This window comes from Triticum aestivum, chromosome 7A, assembly GCF_018294505.1.
Source record: "Triticum aestivum cultivar Chinese Spring chromosome 7A, IWGSC CS RefSeq v2.1, whole genome shotgun sequence".
Taxonomy (NCBI): domain Eukaryota; kingdom Viridiplantae; phylum Streptophyta; class Magnoliopsida; order Poales; family Poaceae; genus Triticum; species Triticum aestivum.
Window position 1 is genome coordinate 507,574,902 of NC_057812.1, and position 19,364 is coordinate 507,594,265.

Genomic DNA, 19,364 nt, shown 5'->3' on the forward strand with positions numbered 1-19,364 from the left:
TAACCTAACATGGATCATGTGTCTCGCAACAGATCATACGGTACATCATTGCGAGGGAGGAATACAAGGCTGGGCATGTCATCTTTTTTCCAAGAGATCATATCATTGCTCAGGCAGAAAAGAAGTAGTAAGAACGGGTGGCTAGACGAATCATCTTGTGTGGAGAGCTCTTTTCAGCGGCGGGCGTACGTGCTGCTGGCATATTCCTGAGGTCATGTCACAGATCAGCACCCGAATGATCAATATGCTGCTACTCACTCGATCGGCTTTCAGAAACACAAGCCGTGCGATCTACGTCTTGCTGTTTGCTGAAGAGGACGTGCCCGTCGGCGCATGTGCGGCTGCGGGTTCGTCCCTGCTGGCCGTGCTACAAGGTCACAAAGGAGGTGCGTTTCATGATGCATCTGCGCGTTAGAATGGTGCTGCGTTCAGGCGCCCTTGGCGAGGAACGTTTTGTGACGTCTTCATATGGCGTGAGCGTGACTATGCGCTTCGGATTGGGCTCACGGCCTCTTTTGGCTCTGTGAAAATAGTGGAGAAGCACGGTGGACACGCGTCTCACGTTTGGCTCGGTTTCAGCGGTAAGTTCAGCTATTGACAGAGCTCAAGTTCCATGTCGATTCTCGTTGACATACAAGGGGCAGAAACCCCCCAGCGCCCGAGCGTGAAGTTCAGATATACTAGTATTCATTATGTTTATTACTCCCTCCGTTCACTTTTATAAGTCATTTCAGACAACTTAAAATGGGATGTTTTATACATTGTCTGAAATGTCTTTAAGGTCTTATAAAAGTGACACTTTTATAAGTCATTTCAGACAACTTAAAATGGGATGTTTTGTACATTGTCTGAAATGTCTTTAAGGTCTTATAAAAGTGAACAGAGGGAGTATATGATCTCAAGCTTGGCCGAGGCATATCTTCCTCGGCTCGTCTCTCCGCCAACGTCTACATCGGCATGCTTCTCTGACAGTCATATTGCGGCAGTGCACCGGCTGAAGTTCCACCCTTATCGCCGGCCGAACTTCTCAAATACGTATGTGCACGCTCAGTCGTTGTACTCAGGCGTTCAGGAACCATTAATGTGCTAAGGGTCAAACTTAACGTAATAAGGGTTAAACAGGCCAAGGATCGACCTTTAGGCATTTTTATCAGGTTCTGCAGACACACCTTTATCTTAATTTTAAGCATAGCATGGTAACATCGCAAAAACACATCAGTAAATGCAAGCCGCACAGACACTCGACTTCGTATAAACGTGATGAATATCCACGACATCCACGAAATGTCATGACGTAGATCAGGTTCCCGTGCAAACATGGTATCAGCTGGCCTCCTATTCCCAGCACAAAGATGAGGTCACCAATGCATACCGCGCAACATTAAACAGTAGATACATGTGTACAACCCTCGCATCTGATGTCTGAACTCTCAAGTATAAAAAAATTGGTATACAAACTCTACAGCATGCAACCAAAACCTACTGCAAACATGTGAGAACAAGCAGTATGGTACAAGCATACAATACAATCCACGTCACAGCTAAGCAACTCCAGGCTACCCGTAACTATGAACAAATCTTCTATCGTGGGGCGATGCTTCTGATCTCACCACACCTCGGCGCAGACAGCTCTTTTAGACTGTAGGCTTGAGCACCCGGATTGTATCATCAAGATCAGGCAATGAGGATTCAAAGTGCTTGCAACTAGGCCAACCTTGCTGTTTTTCATTTCCTATGTTCTGATCAGCATATTCGATTCTCCCCAGTGATGTATGTGGTCTACAACAAGTTCCTCTCAGTTACGATTCTGAGCTTTCACCTACAGATGATTCTGGTTTGGCGTCGGCATTGCTCATACTGACATCATTCCCAGATAAGCTAGCATTCATCGTACCAAGAACATGAGAGGAAGGTGCTAACTCTTCCCCAGACTCCTTAATATCAACAGTTGATGGCATGTCGCTGCCCTCATTAACCACAACATCTGAAAGCTTGTTCAAACTGTTAGTGGAATCGTCTCTGCAAGCAATATTTTCATCTAGGGCATCTCCCTCGGAGCTTCGAGTTCCTCCAAGAGCATCCTTCTTGTTATCTTCGATAGCTGAATCAGTGCCCTCATCTTCCAGGTCACCATTGTTTCTTTCGTTACAACCAAACTGGTTGTCATGATCCTGCGGCAATTCACTCAGTGTCTTATCATTCATCAGAACATCCGCCGGTTGCTCCACGCAATCAACTCTTGGATATCTTGGAACTTTCTCATCATCTTCGTACGACGACTCTAGGGATTCTCTATTGACCTGTGGCTTAGGGCTAGAGCATTGTGAAGCAGAGGCTTCCCCAAATACTCTCTCAGCAGATTTTCTGCCTTCTAATGTGCCCACTGCTACATCCAAATCACCAATATCATGATTAGTATTTCCCTGATGGATCTGTTCCTGAGAACTTACAACGGAGCCCTGTTCAGGAATTGGTGAAACAACTACAGCAGAATCTGCATCATCCTTGGCAGTAGTTGCGGGAAGAGATTGGAAAGTGTCCCAATCATCATCCCAGTCATCATCGCTAACTTCATTTCCATCCTTCTCTTCGACTGCATCAGCACCAGACGCTATGGCTACAGAACCAGGTTTTTTACTGCTATCCTGAACATTCTGCTGTGATTGTGCACTCGTATTCAATGGCACCATGATCTGACCATGGCTGACTGAAGCTCGGATCATGTCCTACAACAAAAGGCAAGATCACAGAGTGCTTTAAGATGCAAAGAATGCAGATATTTACTACATCAAAAGATGCCCCAAACCCACATCCCATCAAAAGAAAGCTGCATCCAGCTGGATATTTAGCATGAAGGTAATCTCAAATTGCAAGAGAATGGATCGCAATGTGACAAAAAAAATAGAAGCCATCATGAAAATCAGGATCTAAAAGATGTACAAAGAAAAACATTCACACGATGAATGACAAGCATATACTAATGCACAATACCTGAAGCTGCTGTCTTTTTGTAGGTGGTGCTGACAGCATTACATCTTTGATCTGTATGGCGGCTGATGGGATCTGAATAAAATGAGAGAACAACTTCTTGGAGATGGTATTTACTTCAGTAAGTTCCTGAAAGGGGTCCGCTTAGACAGACATTAACACCAAACACGATAGTATACACATGATATGAAATTGGGAAAAAGATATCGATTTGCTACCTGTGAAGCATTATCATCGGACAAATAGAAAACCATCAGTAAGGCATCCAACAGAAGTACTGTAGCCTCTTGCTGGTATTTCTGTGATTGTGCTAGTGTGTGGAAGAGGAACAGCAATTTTAGACAATCATCAATCACGTTGACAGATTCCTGGCTTGAACAATTCTGGAGAAGAGAAGTTGTCAAAGCATGCCATCTGATTTCATAGAAATGTCAATAATATCAAAATTAATACAGATACAAACAGTACCTTCAATGCAGTTTGCATCAAATCAAATACATCTCCTAGTAATTCCCCAAGTAATATCATAAAAGAATGAGTCTCTGTTTGCGAAACTTCAGTTAGCTCTCTCTGCGCACAAGTTTTCAGCACATGTATCCCCAGCATTTGAACCTGATTGGTCAAACCACCTTCTTAGCTACTAACACAATCTGAAATGTTAGGTGCACATAGTAGGCAAAGCCAGTTAGGTACCTGCATGTTGGTGCTACGAAGTGATCCCTGAATAACGTGTATGCAATGCCTAAAGCTGCCACACATATACACATCATTCTTACTACCATTTTCATTAAGAAACTCAATCTCGTGAACAAGTTTTGCAAGAGCAATGACTTCTCCGGAACAAAAAAATAGTATCTTCGCCAACAGCCTGTAGGAATCAGAAATCTTGTTTTCCAGCATCGTAATCCTATTATCACATTCTGTACAGAAGTATGCCAACAGGCTAATCAAAGCTCCTAATGCAACTTGCGGATTGGTGTGCACATCACCTGGTTCAACTCTTTCTGCAAAACAGACAACATTAATATATATAGTCCTTTTCAATCGGCACTTTCGGGCAGAAAAGTTTAAAGCTACCTACGATTTTCCTTTTGGCAAAATTCTGTTTTTGGTACATATGGCAAACATAGATACTCGTATTTTCCAGACTGGTTTGACCAGTCTCCAGTAGTTTACTGAAACTCGAGATGCGTACAGACAGGACTAAGGGCAGTTTAGATACTTATTATGTTTTCAGGGGAATTCTGAAATATGCTGATACTGTACGGACACAAGCAAAAAGTTCTCTTAAAGGAAGTAGGTCAAGAACAACAGGAAGATGCTACCTCTAAAGCACCTCTTCATGAAAGGCAAGATATTATGCAGAAAGGAGATGATATTTGACAAGCACTGATCAGTCGAGACGAGTTGAAACGATTGATGCGATGTGGATAGCAGTACCATCATTAGCTTCCACAAATGCTGCCACATGAATTAAGCTATTAGTTTTCATAAATCACAAAAGCCCTTCAAAAGGCAATAAGGAATTTTTACACGCACAGTCAGAGATATTAGCTCGGGTTGCCTCGTATCACTACCTTATTTTCCATCCGGCAACCCATAGTCTCACTTGCAGAAGATAGTTCAGGAAGTAACGTGTTACTTGACGATACCTGAGAATTTCCATCCCTGCTGCAATGTGAGAGAAAAAGGAACCAATTGCCAATATTATGTTGAGGAAAGACGAAATAATCACAAGCTCATAAAATGGGATTTGGAGTTAAGTACATTATGGTAGAAATACCTTTGAAGTACCATGGCAAGACAATGAGAGTATAACTCTAATGCAACAAAGACAAAGTCTTCCGCCTCAAAAAACTTGTCAGGGCAGAGTCTTATAATCTTCAAGAGGAAAATTTTGTTAGTGAAGTAGCGATGAAAGCATGTTGAAATAGAACAAATCAACAGATGCCCCAAATTCCAAACCAGCAGCAATACTTTTATGGCACAAAGGTGCAATGCTCCTATAAGCTTTTAGCACACATGAATAAATGATGATCTTATATTCAAAAAAGAAACAATAGTAGCAGGTCCATTTTCCTGAGATAACACAAAAGTCATGGGTCTTGATGCATTGATAGATAGAACTAAATAAGTTGTCACAGGCTAGGCGTGGATGGCAATGTGATCTGTAACCCTTCATGCCAACTGCCACTCAAGAGTCATGCCTCTGCTTGGATGGCAGAAATCAGCTCAGCGATGTCGATCATTGAAGAGGGCAGCATTTCGGCACTTAAATCTACTATGCGTAGAGCATGGAAAGGAAGGCTAAACCCCTCCGTTGCACCACGGGCATGCTGTGCATCGTGAAGATCTACAACTCTACAAAGTCATCTCCAGGCCCAGGTGGCTGTCCAGTGGACTGAATCCATGATAGAATCTCGCGCCAAAGCTGCCGCGATCAAGAGATGTTGCATCGTTTCTGGTGCTTGGTCCAACAGCAAACAAGGATTAGCAGGTGGTAGCTTAGTGCCTGGGCAGATACTCCGCTGTCCAACACCAATCCTGGCAGGCTAGCCGTCTGAATAGCCGCCTTAACACAGCTGGGAACAAGATTGTAAACCTCTGGGCAAACTCTAAAGTTGTCATGCAGTGCCGTAGACCCGCGGGGGGTGGGGGGGGGGGGGGGTTAGGATTTTACTGCTAATTAGCTACGAACAGCGACATAATCAGTATTTTCTTTTGCTGCTGAAAATCTATTTTTCAATAGTTTGGCCCTCCCTAACTTGTTTTCCTAGCACTTGGCCCCCCTGATACATATTTTCTGGTACCGACACTGTTGTCATGGATTATGAGTTCTACAGATGAATGTGCATTAGTTTGTACGCACAATTGCTGGAAGCTTGGAGAGGCACGATACTAGCATCTAGGCAAAGAGCTTAGCCAATAGATAGCAGGCTAATTCGCCTGATCTCGCATAGGATGGAGCCATCCTGTTTCTCCCAGATCAGCATAATCAATGCTTAATCTATACCAATATAAAAAGACCCAAAGAGGCAGATCCAAACCATCTCAACCGTCAAATCATGTAATCTAGCGGTTCAAATCGCTCCAATGTTTCTATACCAATATAAAAAGACCCAAAGAGGCAGATCCAAACCATCTCAACCGTCAAATCATGTAATCTAGCGGTTCAAATCGCTCCAATGTTGAGCACCAAACATATTTAACGCTCTAATTACCCACCACTGCCATTGGTTATAAACATGTTTAGACTCAACGCTATCCCATGAAATCTGCCATGTAATTAATATCTTACCATTCCCACGAAGAAAGCAATTAATATCTTACCAAATATCAATGTGCCACAAATATACCTTACCTAATATAACGTGCCACTAATATCCTACCTAATACATGCATTGCATGTACATAATTACTAGTTCAGGTAAATTTGTCAGACGCAGCAGTTTTCACTGTGTCTCGATGCTTTGACAACTTTGGAAGTGAAATCATTTTGTCCCAGGGCCTTGCTCCTGGGGAGTCGTTTGAGAACACCCTAAAATACAAACCCCAACTCCAGCAGGTTTGTCAGAAGTGGACCCCTTGTGGGAGGGTTTTGACTAATTGTGCATCACATATACAAATTAAGGTGCCAGATTGACATTCACGAATTGTCGGACCAAGATGATCCCATGCTGCAAGGCAGTGCAATTTACCAATTCATATCATAGTTTTGCTGCCCAGGCATCCATTCTGAATTTACATTATAATAAGCAGGTGTGGGTTTCTGGTGGTTTTCTTATGAACTTGTTTTCAACTTTCATCTTCTTTCTTTGCATTTTCACATGTACTAATAACCATATATCCTCAAACATAATATACAATGAGGATAATGTTCACATTCAGGGGTGCTCATGATGAAAGCACGATGAATTATGATTGGTAGATTACCTTTGAGAACAGAGATACAACAGGAGCACCAGAGCAATCAGCATACATTAGAGCCTGCATTGATGCAAATTGCTAACGTAAGAATGGCCTTGAGAAGGATACGGTACAATTAATAAAGTCAAACTCACAACTAAATAGAAGTATAAACAGTAACACATCTAAGCAAGCAGCTTCATATCTTTTTTGATAACCTCAGACCTGCATACCAATTTGCAACTATGCGATTACTCAAAGATGTCCATGAAGTTAAAGAACACTGATGGCGTATCAGAATTGCATCTAAGGCATCTTATCATTTGGAAACATGCGTAGAGTTTAGTTGGGTATGCCGACGCAAGTTCCCTCAGAAACAGAAATAACTACTCCCTCCGTTCCTAAATATAAGACCTTTTAGAGATTTCAGTATGGACTACATACAGAGTAAAATGAGTGAATCTACACTCTAAATATGTCTATATACATCCGTATGTTGTCCGTATTGAAATCTCTAAAAGGTCTTATATTTAGGAACGGGGGGAGTAAGATGTAAGACTCTTGTCATATTAAAAGCTAAATACTTGAGCTTATTAGCCAATGGTAGAGACTGCCATGGCCAAAGTTGTTCCCTTGCATTGAAATTTGCATGGCTATAGTAGGCTCAGGCGCTCTACTAACTCAAGGTTGACAGAAATATACTCAAAACTAAACTAGAGAACCATTGCACCGATCAAAAGTGTATATGCACCTAGTAATGCATACATTAGCACTATACTTAGATTCCCATCATAATCGAGAATACACGTAAATATCGAGAATGTGCACTGACCTGAAGGAGTTCCTGGCAAATATCGACTGAAAGGAAATCCTTGCTGAAAAAGGCTTCAGTTGTGAGGGACAATAACACAGGTAAGACTTGATCACATGATCTTGGATTATCTAGTCCATAGAAAACAATGTTCGAAAAAAAATTCTCTTTGCTACAGTCAAGCTTCATCTTGACAGAACCATTCACCGTTGATTGGTGTGAATGAAATAGCACAAGGACAGATAGTCCCCAGAGAAACTGGAAATCACTTTGCTCCAATTTGACCATACTACGTCCAGAGATAAACATGTGTTCATGAACATCTTCAGAATCATCCGCGCCGAACTCCGCAGGAGCTGCATCAAGAGCTGTTGCCTGGAGAATTAGTGCCCAAACTTCATCAAGATACTTCTGTACCTTCGACGAGACCAATAATGACTGAATTCCATCAAGGAATGGCTTGTGCTGTTTAAAGAAAACAATATAGGTCATTTCCTAATCTTAGGTATGCAGTGATTGGAGTTTGACGGATGGTCTTACATTAATTCTTGAATGCAAGCCAAAGATTATAGAAAAGTAATCCTTGAGGGCTCCAACCCAATATTTCCCCAATAGCATTGAGCTATTTGCTAGTAAAGGTGCCAGCTGCTGGTGTTCATCAGGAACATTTTCCTTTGCCCTCAAGAATTGATAGGTGTAACATTTTACTGCAGCATGCGCTGTAAGAAGGCGCACTTTGATCTGTATGATTGCACAGCAAAGATCAGAAACAACGATAGTACCAGATACTGAAAACAAAAACAGAAGAGATGTATCACTACAGAAGAAAATCTAGGAGAAATACCTTACACACAACCCAGTCAGCAAAAGATGGGTAAAAAAGGTCCTCTATATCACTTAGTGGACGGGATATTAGCAAAAAGAGACGATTAAGAGCTACTTTGTCCCCACCAATGACGCTGCTCGTCATAACCTGGTGTTAATGAGCATAGTTGTTTATAAGTGGAGATCAATATCAAAGGGAAAGAACAGGATTTATTTAGGGATAGAGATCTCACCTTTGTAGCAAGTTCAAGGCCAGCCTCCAATAGAAGTGGACCAGAAGTAGTACTTATTGCCGTTTTAACAGCTGAAACAAGCTGAGCCTGCATTTTGAAGTACACAACAGTGCATCAAATAATTGGTCAATCACTTGGTTAATTTATATCAGCATAGATGATTTGTCGGCATACATCTGCCGCATGCATGTATTGGATTACACAGTAAGAACACAGGCCATCAAGAATTTCTTTTTTGCTCAAAACTACCGTTAGAAAGTGATGAGATCAGAGAATCACCTGAAATTGTTCCAACAAGATATGTCCAGGAAATTCAGGATCCACTGCCATGCCAAACTATAAACAAAAAGGCCCAGGTTGAGTTTAACAGAGTAAATAATTTAAAATAGATAATTAGAGGACTAATACAATCACAGGAAAGGATTCGTACAAAAAGATAGATAATTTAAAAATCTCTATTCGGTACTCAATTCCCTGGTGAAACAATTATAAGGACTACCACATGATTTGTGCAAGCAAATAACAGGACTTTCAGGACACATGTACAACATTATACTTCGCAAAAAAAATGTACTATAGTTTCGCAGTATTTTAAAGGCGACACAATATGCATGGTCAACAAGCCTTGACCAGTTCTTCCATATTATAATTCAAGTCACAGATGTTTGCCTTAGAATTGCTATATAGTGAATGGTTGATATCATGAATAAATTATGTATTTATGTCAAGGCCTATATCTTTGGAAGAGCTCAGGCACCTTGTCCATAATCAAACATAAAAGCTGCACGCCTATCGGTTGCATACCCTCAAACTGTCCAGTACTTATCTGCCATGCAAATGTAGTTGTTAGCTTTAAACGGGCAAATTTGACTTAAGAACTTCTTTCAGATAGTTCTATGGTCTGTATGTAAGATCTGTTTTATGTTTGGACCTGATACGAAAGCGAGACCAACTCCTGTAGCTTAAGCACAAGCCAATCATTTGATAAATAAGTCCCCTTAGCTATTGCACTCCTTGCCAACAAGAGATCAAAATGAGCTGATTCTGTTCCAACTGCAACCGGTACATGGCTAACACATCTGTTTTATCAAAAATAGGAAATACAAATGATGAGTGAAACAAAAATATTACGTAGTATCTTCAGAAAAGTTTGGGATTGATAGAAGCAAAAGTCATATACACAACATACTCTGCTGCAAATACCCTAGTGCGGTATCTGAGGTGTTTATTTCTTCGAGAAAACTGACTCGATATAGGAGCAGACCAGTTTACTTGCTCCTGCTTTGGACCGGAAATCATACTGTCGTCATCTTCTCCATACACATCATTCTCATGCGTACTGTCAATGGAATCATGTCCAGAACTGGTCAGACCTTCACTCGTATTTCTTGTAACTGATGTAGCAAGAACCTGAATGGTATAACAGAATCAACATAAGCCATACCAACTCCAAAGCATGAATTCTCCTCCTGAAGAATTATGTACCAACACTTGAAGGAGCTAATATGCATGTTTATCATCACGTATACTAGATCCATGGTGAATGTACCAGAGTCAGCAATCTATGATTCACTTACTGACAATCAGGATGAGAATCAACAAATTCAGAGGCAAGAAAATGTTGAGCATATAGTACCAAAAGCCTTCTGTCAGTGTGCATGCAAATAGGAAGACAGGTATTGAGATAAGAAATGCTATCACGCTACAATTAAATTGCATAGAACATGCTAGTTGCAAGAATCTATAGCATTTTGCATGATTCTCTTTTTGAGAAAAAGAACAGTATGCTAGTAGAGATATGATATCTACCCTTGGCGCAGAATGAATAATCAGAACATTAACAGGATATATGCCATTGCAGATAATTATTGTAATGGATGTCTCTTTTTATGGTGGGGACAAACTAACTCGGACAATTACAAGATACATATATTCAGAAGGTCTTAGGAACTAAACACAACATATTGAAGCTCAATGCAAAGCCTATTAAACATACCATATTCCGCAGAACGGCTAACCATCGAGATGGACGCAGTGGACATGATGTATACAATAAGCGAATAATAGTCGCCCGAACCAATGTTGCTATTCTGCACATTTGAAAACTGAAAATTAATTTCCATCTCACAACTGACAAGAACCTTTTATAATAGTAATAAATTTTCCACCTTCCAAACAATGATTTTATAGAAATATTAATCCAAAATGAGTGTCAGCAATACACACATGTACAAGCATTGAATGAAAGGTGATACAATATGTATGTCCTCTGTTTGCACAATGCACATAGATGACATTTTGGGCATACAATATTTTCAGTATGTTTGTCAAACAATACCAACGCGTTTACACCCTGAAAGAGAATGTTCCGCATTTACTACGAGACCCTTGCCCTTCTTAAGTGTTCAGTAGAAAATGCTGTCAAACATTTTCTTTGAAACTGTAAACGCCATGTATTTCACAGTTTCCCAATCCAAAATGAATATCCTTCTGTTTGTTAAGCTTCATGCACTAGCCAAAGCAACCAAAAGTCCAAACTGATGAAAAGGGCCAGGCAATCCACATATACACTTCAACACTCCCTCTCACATGTGACGCGGGAAGTCAACACGTGGATAGACTCAGAGGTATGGCTCAAGAGGCCTATACATGGACACAAAGGGGGGGACAACAATTTTTGAATAAATTGCGAAAGCCAGGACTTGAACTCAAGACCTTAGGCCCTGATACCATGTTAAGCTTCATGCACTAGTCAACGCAACCAAAAGTCCGAACTGATGGAAAGGGCTAGGCAATCCACATATACACTTCAACAGTGTTACCATATATAAATTCCCTAAGCAGCGGTAGCCCTATATTGGCTGCATTTGATGTGCATACACAAGCATCTAATATGGCAGCCACAGATTGGATTTAACATGGCTCATTCAAAGGAGTAATTAAGTGGGATAGAATGCCATGCAAAGCTCAATGTGATGATGTCAAGAAGCCTAGAACGTCATGTAAAGATAACAGATGGGAGTTTTATGATGACGGTAAGAAACTATACATGGGTGCCTAAATATGACATACTGGCACCTAACAGCGGCAGTGCGGCACTCCATCCCTTCAGTTGTACGCTTGCACTTGTCCACCTTTACTTTGGTAAATGTATAATATAGTCGTGGTAAGAAGCTACAGATAGGTGCAAAAATATACCATGTTGCCACCTTATGATGGCACACTGCCAAATCTTGACAATGCCAGTCTTGGCATCTTTGTATTATGCAGCAAAAGGACAGCATCATCACAGCACGATGATGCACCCGAAGACAGGAAGATATATTTCAACCAATATGGAAGTTCAAAACCTAATAACTAGCTTACTTGGACATGAAAAGATTATAACTACTAGGTGCGAAGAATACAGGATATACCACAGATGCAACACACACACACACCCATGGTAGTAACATACTCAGAGTCGGTTTCCCCATCAAGCATACTGAACAGATTCTCTTCGATGTTCTCATTGATCATTGCAGCCTGACAGAGAAGATTCAGTGGCAAATAAGACGAGCGGAAGTAATTGCATAGGATTCTCCCACAACAGGAAATTCTGGATAAAATAAATGTGTTCTTACCATAAAGATGCCAAAAGATGTTATAGCATAAAAGAGGTCATTCAATTTTGTTCAAGCGAAAGAGCTAAAATTTAATTGATTAATGAACTAGATGTCCAACAAACTTATATTAAAATGTTATCATTGACAAATCAAACATCAATTTGGAAAATATGACAAAACAATATAACGACATAAGATCTTCCTGCATACAAAGTTAATGGCATCCAAAATGGCAGAGTTGGCAGTAATTAGTGAATGCTTATTGCTAACCCACTTGCTGCTACTGGATTTACTTTACGTAGTAAAGATATGCATATTTTCCAGAAATAGTAATAAGTTTAGATAGTTACCCTTGTAAGAAAATTTGCATGCACGGGTAGCTTTTACATTAAAATAAGACAAATTAGTATGAGAATTTATGCCAAATAATATACAGTGACAAGCAATAAAAAATAAATCCTCATTTCCATGCTATGTACTCCTCCGTACGGGTTTTTTGGGCCCGTGGACCAAAACTCGGAGACCAAGGCAACCTCGAATGCAGAGATATTGCTTTGAGTAGAACCAGCAGTTAAGCACATATTTAATGCTGATAAACCAGGCCGCCGGGATCGCAGTAACTGCGCCTGCGATTTTCCTAGAAAGCGCACGAATGCATGCTCACGCGCGCGCTAATCGTGGCTGCATGGCCAATCAGGACAATTAAAGATGCATGCGCTAGCTGTTTCTTGAGAAACGCGCTTTAAAACTGCATGCGAGATTAATTCGGGAGAAAATCGAGGGCCTTTCCCCTGCAGGGGCCTTGTAAAACTGTATGCGTGAGTATTGCTTACGGGCCCAATAAACCCGGACAGAGGTAGTACAACATAAAGTGGAAAATTATAACTTTTTGTATGCAAATGATACTAGAGACTGTCAGGTATTTGGATTGAAGCACTAAAATAAAGGGTTTCAGCTTGCATGCCTTACCGGGTCTCTTTCGATTAGATGACGCAATGTCGACACTGCTAAATACCTATGGCTTGGCTGTTACAAAAGTAGGCCACAGTAAGGGAAGGGAATGCTAATATCAAAGTAAATAAATACGCACTACGGCATAACCTACCTGTCTATAGAAAGGAAATGTTAATATGAAAGTAAACAACTACACAAGACCACCTACCTGTCTTGAGAAAAGCGTTGGGACAAGACTTCGAACATGGGAATGCACAGGAACAGCTTGAGGAGCAAAAAGAACAAGCTGCTGAGCAAACCTAACTGATCTGCAACATACAACGGAAAATACTTTGAGCACTACATCCAAATCTGACCTCTCCTAATCACCTACTCCCTCTGTCCCATAATATAAGAGCGTTTTAACACTAGTGGACGGAGGGAGTACTTGTTAAAGAAAATAGATATTATTTATAATCATTACGTACTCTAGAAGTGTAGCCGTTTCATTTGAGGAGCTTATCTCTGCAATGACAGACTGAACTTAACAATATGAGTCATGTGAACAACTTTCGCTAGAAACGAAAAAGGAGAAAAATAGATGCAAGTTCATGTCTCTTAAAGACAGTAAATGGTCCCTCCATTACTAGATACATGTCATTCTAGCAACATGCATGAGAACTCAAGCATAAGGGAGACTTAACAAGGTAAACTTTACATTGTTCATTAGTTCAATACCCTCTGTATTATACTTTACATAGCCACAGCCAGTAGTTCTCGTTATGGAAGATATGTGACATGTGCATCCCAAAGCAGTAGAATGGCATGTGAACCTTGAAGTGGTAAAATGACATGTATGTAATAACAAAACTAAAAGGGTAGACTGACATGTATATTTATTAATAAGACATTAATTATTAGCAAGATCCAATGAAAAATAGGCAGAAAATTATACAGAAAAAATTGCCCAACCTTGCAGCGTGAAAAGAATATGCTACCCGGAGCAAGTTCAGGACCGAGAACTGCCACTATTGCATTGATAAGATGGCCTATTTCCTGTCTAAAATCCACGTAACCATTTTCTTCCAACAGAAGAATTTCCATAGCAAGGAAAAGTGTCCCCTGTGTAACAACATATCAAAGCACCCATTACAAATTTACAATCAGCAGACAAGAAAACGATTATTATGCAACTAGTGGGCGAAATAAAGGCACAAAAGGTGATATTAAGAGGTAGGCCTGCTTGGTTGGTGCCTAGCATGCCACACTTCGCCACACTACATGTTAGGCAAGTTTGGCTGAGTTAGTCACCCTGTTTGGTTAGAAGCGGCACTTGTAGCAACATACATTTCCTACAGCATGGGCCCGACCACTGACTCAGAAAGGTGTGACAAGATTTTCTTTGGTTTGGCAACATGGCTTTCACTTTGATTGCATGGTAAAAAGCCAAAAAAGTGTTTTTGCCACACTAATGCGGCAAGCCACACTATACCTAAGCTTAGGTATGGCAAGGTTAGCTTTGAACCAAGCATGCCCCTAGTATACCAACCAAAGATACCCTAATTCCACAAAACTGAGATGTTTAATCTGTGTGAAGGCCGGGAGTTCATAGAATGCATTTATGCCTCTGTTGAATTCCATGGAAGGATCCCTCTTGATTAAGTATCCATGGATGTTTGGCAGTAAAGGGAAATTGCTTTACCAAGGTGACACAGTTATGATGCTAAACATGTAGATCCACATGTTACTCTCAAATAGGATAATATTCCACAAAATCAAGGACCAAACCAGTGCGACAAGGCACAATAAATAGGAACTAGGAAGTGTCACCGTAGGGTTTCCCTTGAGATAGAAAATGGTGAGGACTACAATCTCTGCGTCTCATACCCCTACTTAAGAGAGATGTTAAACGAAAATGTACTTAATACCAGTGTGTTCTGGTGTGTCGTATAAATCCTCACACTATCAACACAAAAGCGTAGATAGTTTACGAAAACTGCATGGCATGTATGAAAATGACATAAACCAAAAGGAAACTAATAATACTATTGAAAACTATGATGGTGTAAGAACAGTCACTGAAAACCCTTGCACACCCAGTGTATAACTCACTAGGTCGAAGTCATGCACAATTCATTGCTCTAAAAGAGTGTTACAACTTATGAAATAAGACTGCGACGACCAATACCTGAACCTGGGAGACGTAAGACAAGCCAGCAGCTTCTATGGTCAAAAGAAGAGCATGGAGTGACCACAACTGCAGGTTAGAATTAGAACTCTTACTCAAATGAGAGAGTGAGTTCACAGTTGGAGTGACCAGAGTAGACAATGCCATTCCCCCTGCACTGCACCAACAAAAAGAGCATTACTGCAGTGAACTCCACGTGTCAAACATACCCACACAAATTAACTCCACATAGGTAACAACTTACCCTGTAGAACACCACTATAGGACTGTTTGGATTGTGACTATGTTTGCCATATATTGCCACATTATTTTTGCCACACTTGCCTAACTTGAGTTGCTCAAATTGTTAGCCACACTTTGGCTTGCATAAGGGAATCTTGCCACACTTTTTGTGTCTATGACATGTGGGGTTCACTTCTCACTAAAAAATTCTTGCCTTAGGTGTGGCTAGAACCAAACACCCACCTAACTTGGTCAAACTTGCCTAAGGTGAGGTGTGGCAAAGTGTGGCAAGGTGTGGCTAGAAACCAAACAGCCATGGTCCATGCCACAGAAAAAAAAACAAGGTGACACATGCTTCTAACGAGCAATTTCACATACATAAGACAGTTAAATACTAGAAGAAATAACATATATGTACGACTAGTCCAATGCATTTGCTACACATGAGACAGAAAATAATATTACAAGCTGTAACGATGGACTAAATTTTTAATTGCAGCTCTCATACTTCTTCAAATTACATATTAGCCCAATCTTTCCTTTTTGAACCCTAGACACATATTTGTAATTAAAGGTTCTGCTGCAATTCCCAGCCATGGTCCATGCCAACATAGCCCATTTTTTTTCCTTTTTGAACCCTAGACACAATTTTTAACTAAAGGCTCTGCTGCAATTCCCAGCCATGGTCCATGCCAACATAGCCCAATTTTTTCCTTTTTGAACCCTAGACACATTTTTTTAATTAAAGGCTCTGCTGCAATTCCCAGCCATGGTCCATGCCAACATGCACCGCACCGCCACCATTGTACTTGGCCCATGCCATCCCCTCGAGTTCGCCGCCGTCAACCTTATGCCACATCATACCCCTAACTTCATGGCCGTTGACCTTTTGTTGGATTGCATAAATGGTAAAATCAGACAGAACCACCAGTTGTTGCTGCAGTTTGCTTATCTAAAATGGAGGCATGCACATGCTACAGAGTTTTTGTAACCAGCAAGGAAAACATGGCCTACACACCACCAATATTAAGCAATTTCATTGATTAGTGTTATTATTAAGGATAGTTCAGGAGTTGAGACACAAAATTGCTCAGACATCAGAGGAGGACATCACCGAGGCAGAGTCCGAGTCGGAGAATGACGAGTAGTAGTAGTTTTTCGTTTTATCTATCTATGGTAGGAGAAGACTATGAACTATCTATGCACTATTTTTTATCGTAGAAGCAGGCTATGTGACGAACTATCTCACATTTGTACTATCAGAACCAAATGTGTATCGAATCGTAGTTCACATAGTAGGCGTCAAGGAAAAAAAAGATGAAATATAGCGCGCCTGCTGGAGCAGCTCAGGCGCGCTTTATTTTGCGGCGGCCACTGGAGCCAGCGCACCGCCGCGCGCAAAAGCTGGCTCACCCGCCGTTGTATTCTGATTTTTAGCGCCACGCGTTGGGCGGCTGTTGGAGATGCTCTAAATTGCTTAATTTCCGTATTTTCCCTCTTATTTTTCGTCCAAGCCCCGGGACTTAAGGGGAGCATTCTCCAGTCTACTCGGTGAGGTCATGCACCATGGTGTACTGGTGTGATTTTTTGTACACACGTCACAGGGTGGCTATTTAGGATTTAGTTATGAGGATTCCTTTTTTGTGGGATAGCTAGGATTTGTTCTTGCTAGCTTTTTCTCTGGCTTTATTTTAGTTGTTTTTTACAACTGGGAGTTGGGGAGACAAAGAGAGAAGGTGTCATCACCATTCACCAGTCTCTATACTAGTACAGAAACTGATAGAAATACAAATTACAAAAGTGAAATGATTTAAACTTTGCGGGTACAAGCCTGCGCAATGCAAGCTAGCTAACCAAGCTTGATGGAGGGTTTGGGTCCTCCATACTTTTGCAACACAAATGAAAAAGTATTTGTGTTAACACAGTACTGAACATATCTCGAAGTAAGGTGAGCAATATCACAGGTGACCAAAAAAAGGGGAAAGGAAAGGAAAGGATAAAGCCTGAACTGTCTTTTATAGGGAAAGGAAAGGAAGAATAAATACAACAAGCAGAACTTACGTTCGATGAATGCATCCCAATGAAAGTGCAACCGATGCTGCATAGCTCAGATCCACTGGTGTTACTAGCTCTCCAAGAAGGGAACGAGCCTAGTAAATTCAAAAACCACTTCCATTACTATAGAGTCTAGAAAATGAAAATGTATCTGGGGAGAAATGAAATGCATAACCATCTACCTGAAGAGTACGAAGTATAAAGTGCATAACTGATAAAAAATTGTAATTTTATACAAAAATTCGAAGTTGACAAAGCAGGCAAATATTAATATTAAGAGCAAAAGTATGATCACAATCAAGAGACAAACCATTCTTGCGGTGAATATATCATTCCCAGTGCGTGCCAGTAAACCAAGACCCTCACATGCTGCCCGCCGTTGTGCTGTAGAAATTTCACTCTCCCCTAGGATGCCCTGATGACAGTAATCATGTTAAATTGGGGACATAATTTCGCAAATTTGGTCTGTACGCATACTTCACCTTGAATATAGATTGGATCATACTAAATATATCAGTTGGCAATGATTGAGCGCCACGTAAAGTCAGTAACTCCTGAACAGAGAGCACGATGGTATTAAAATTAAGAAAACAAATCTGACTGTTAGCGCTCTCAGCTTATAACAAATATTAGAAGTACCTTTAGCCCTGACAATAGAGCAACACAGGCATTTGAAACAAGAAACATATACCAAGAGTACTTCTTCCCAGCCTTGAGGCACTGGTCAATATTGTTCAGGAGTCTTATCTTGGCAGTATTGTCCTGTCAATAGGCATATGAACAAACAAAAATAGAAATCATTAATCAACAGAAGCAGAATTCCCAAGTTAAAAATGAATGAATCACTGAAGTTAAGTGCACCTGACATGCAAAGATAGAACCATAGCACAGAAGCATCTGATTAACCAGCATTTTGCTTACTGGTTCTGGCTTCAATAAGAAAAACAAACATATATTAGCCATTCAGAGTGTGCACCTGACTGTAGAAAGTCGATGGCATCCACATGTATCAACAGTAATAAGCTTAGTTGAAGTTTAGACTACTATATAAGTTACTAATGAGTAAGTGAACAACCGATCAAAAACACTGCAAACATTATCCCAGTTCAAACATAACTTCAGTGTGTGACTGATAAGTGATCATAACCTCATAGGACACACTCGCTATCCTCTCCCCTTACTCAGTCCTCACACTGGATGCTATTTTCCTATTTATACTTCTTCGCACAATTTTGTTCAAATAAAAGAAGTGAGGTTAAAGGAAGAAACAGTATCGATTTTCAGAATGGTAGTATACCCTCAATACATGCATCAAAAGAGTTTACCAGGCACAGGCAGCTTTGTTAATTACCAATTGCTTCTCTTGTAAAAGGGAACATTTTAAAAAATCCTTATGTACATAGTGCTTTCTAGGTATAAGTTTAATGTGGGATTCTTATTGACTAATACTAAATTGGTTCCTTCCTGAACCAGTTATTGTATTTTAGAACTGGCCTAGAGTGTTGTTTCCATGTCTGGATGCATGTGAAACAAATCAATAGTATCAGGTTTTAAGCAAACATAAGCATAAAGACAGCTGGGCCAAGGTATTGAAAAGA

The 19,364-nt window shown here is 40.5% G+C and overlaps 1 protein-coding gene across 3 annotated transcripts in view; it reads right to left on the minus strand.

Moving 5' to 3' along the window:
* Positions 1-1,323: 1,323 nt before the first annotated feature.
* Positions 1,324-19,364, minus strand: part of LOC123147868 (protein SWEETIE) — a 33,332-nt gene continuing 15,291 nt past the window's right edge. Inside the window, exons 20-49 of one of the 3 annotated variants that reach the window (XR_006473489.1) lie at positions 18,628-18,696; positions 18,406-18,528; positions 18,249-18,320; positions 18,077-18,181; positions 17,773-17,861; positions 15,490-15,646; positions 14,274-14,423; positions 13,790-13,839; positions 13,531-13,630; positions 13,338-13,394; positions 12,221-12,288; positions 10,760-10,853; positions 9,953-10,173; positions 9,695-9,842; positions 9,521-9,589; positions 9,043-9,099; positions 8,764-8,850; positions 8,550-8,678; positions 8,246-8,446; positions 7,727-8,170; positions 6,922-6,975; positions 4,772-4,869; positions 4,566-4,659; positions 4,314-4,449; positions 3,682-3,992; positions 3,457-3,600; positions 3,207-3,371; positions 2,992-3,117; positions 1,750-2,726; positions 1,324-1,505 (exon numbers count right to left, since the gene is read on the minus strand). Coding sequence is in view for 2 of the 3 variants with exons in the window: in XM_044567186.1 (XP_044423121.1) it covers positions 1,800-2,726; positions 2,992-3,117; positions 3,207-3,371; positions 3,457-3,600; positions 3,682-3,992; positions 4,314-4,449; positions 4,566-4,659; positions 4,772-4,869; positions 6,922-6,975; positions 7,727-8,170; positions 8,246-8,446; positions 8,550-8,678; positions 8,764-8,850; positions 9,043-9,099; positions 9,521-9,589; positions 9,695-9,842; positions 9,953-10,173; positions 10,760-10,853; positions 12,221-12,288; positions 13,338-13,394; positions 13,531-13,630; positions 13,790-13,839; positions 14,274-14,423; positions 15,490-15,646; positions 17,773-17,861; positions 18,077-18,181; positions 18,249-18,320; positions 18,406-18,528; positions 18,628-18,696 (4,545 nt within the window). In the remaining variant the exon portion in view is untranslated. Of the gene's footprint in view, positions 2,727-2,991; positions 3,118-3,206; positions 3,372-3,456; positions 3,601-3,681; positions 3,993-4,313; positions 4,450-4,565; positions 4,660-4,771; positions 4,870-6,921; positions 6,976-7,726; positions 8,171-8,245; positions 8,447-8,549; positions 8,679-8,763; positions 8,851-9,042; positions 9,100-9,520; positions 9,590-9,694; positions 9,843-9,952; positions 10,174-10,759; positions 10,854-12,220; positions 12,289-13,337; positions 13,395-13,530; positions 13,631-13,789; positions 13,840-14,273; positions 14,424-15,489; positions 15,647-17,772; positions 17,862-18,076; positions 18,182-18,248; positions 18,321-18,405; positions 18,529-18,627; positions 18,697-19,364 lie in introns of all 3 variants that reach the window. The other 2 variants (XM_044567188.1, XM_044567186.1) reach the window with 2 other exon arrangements.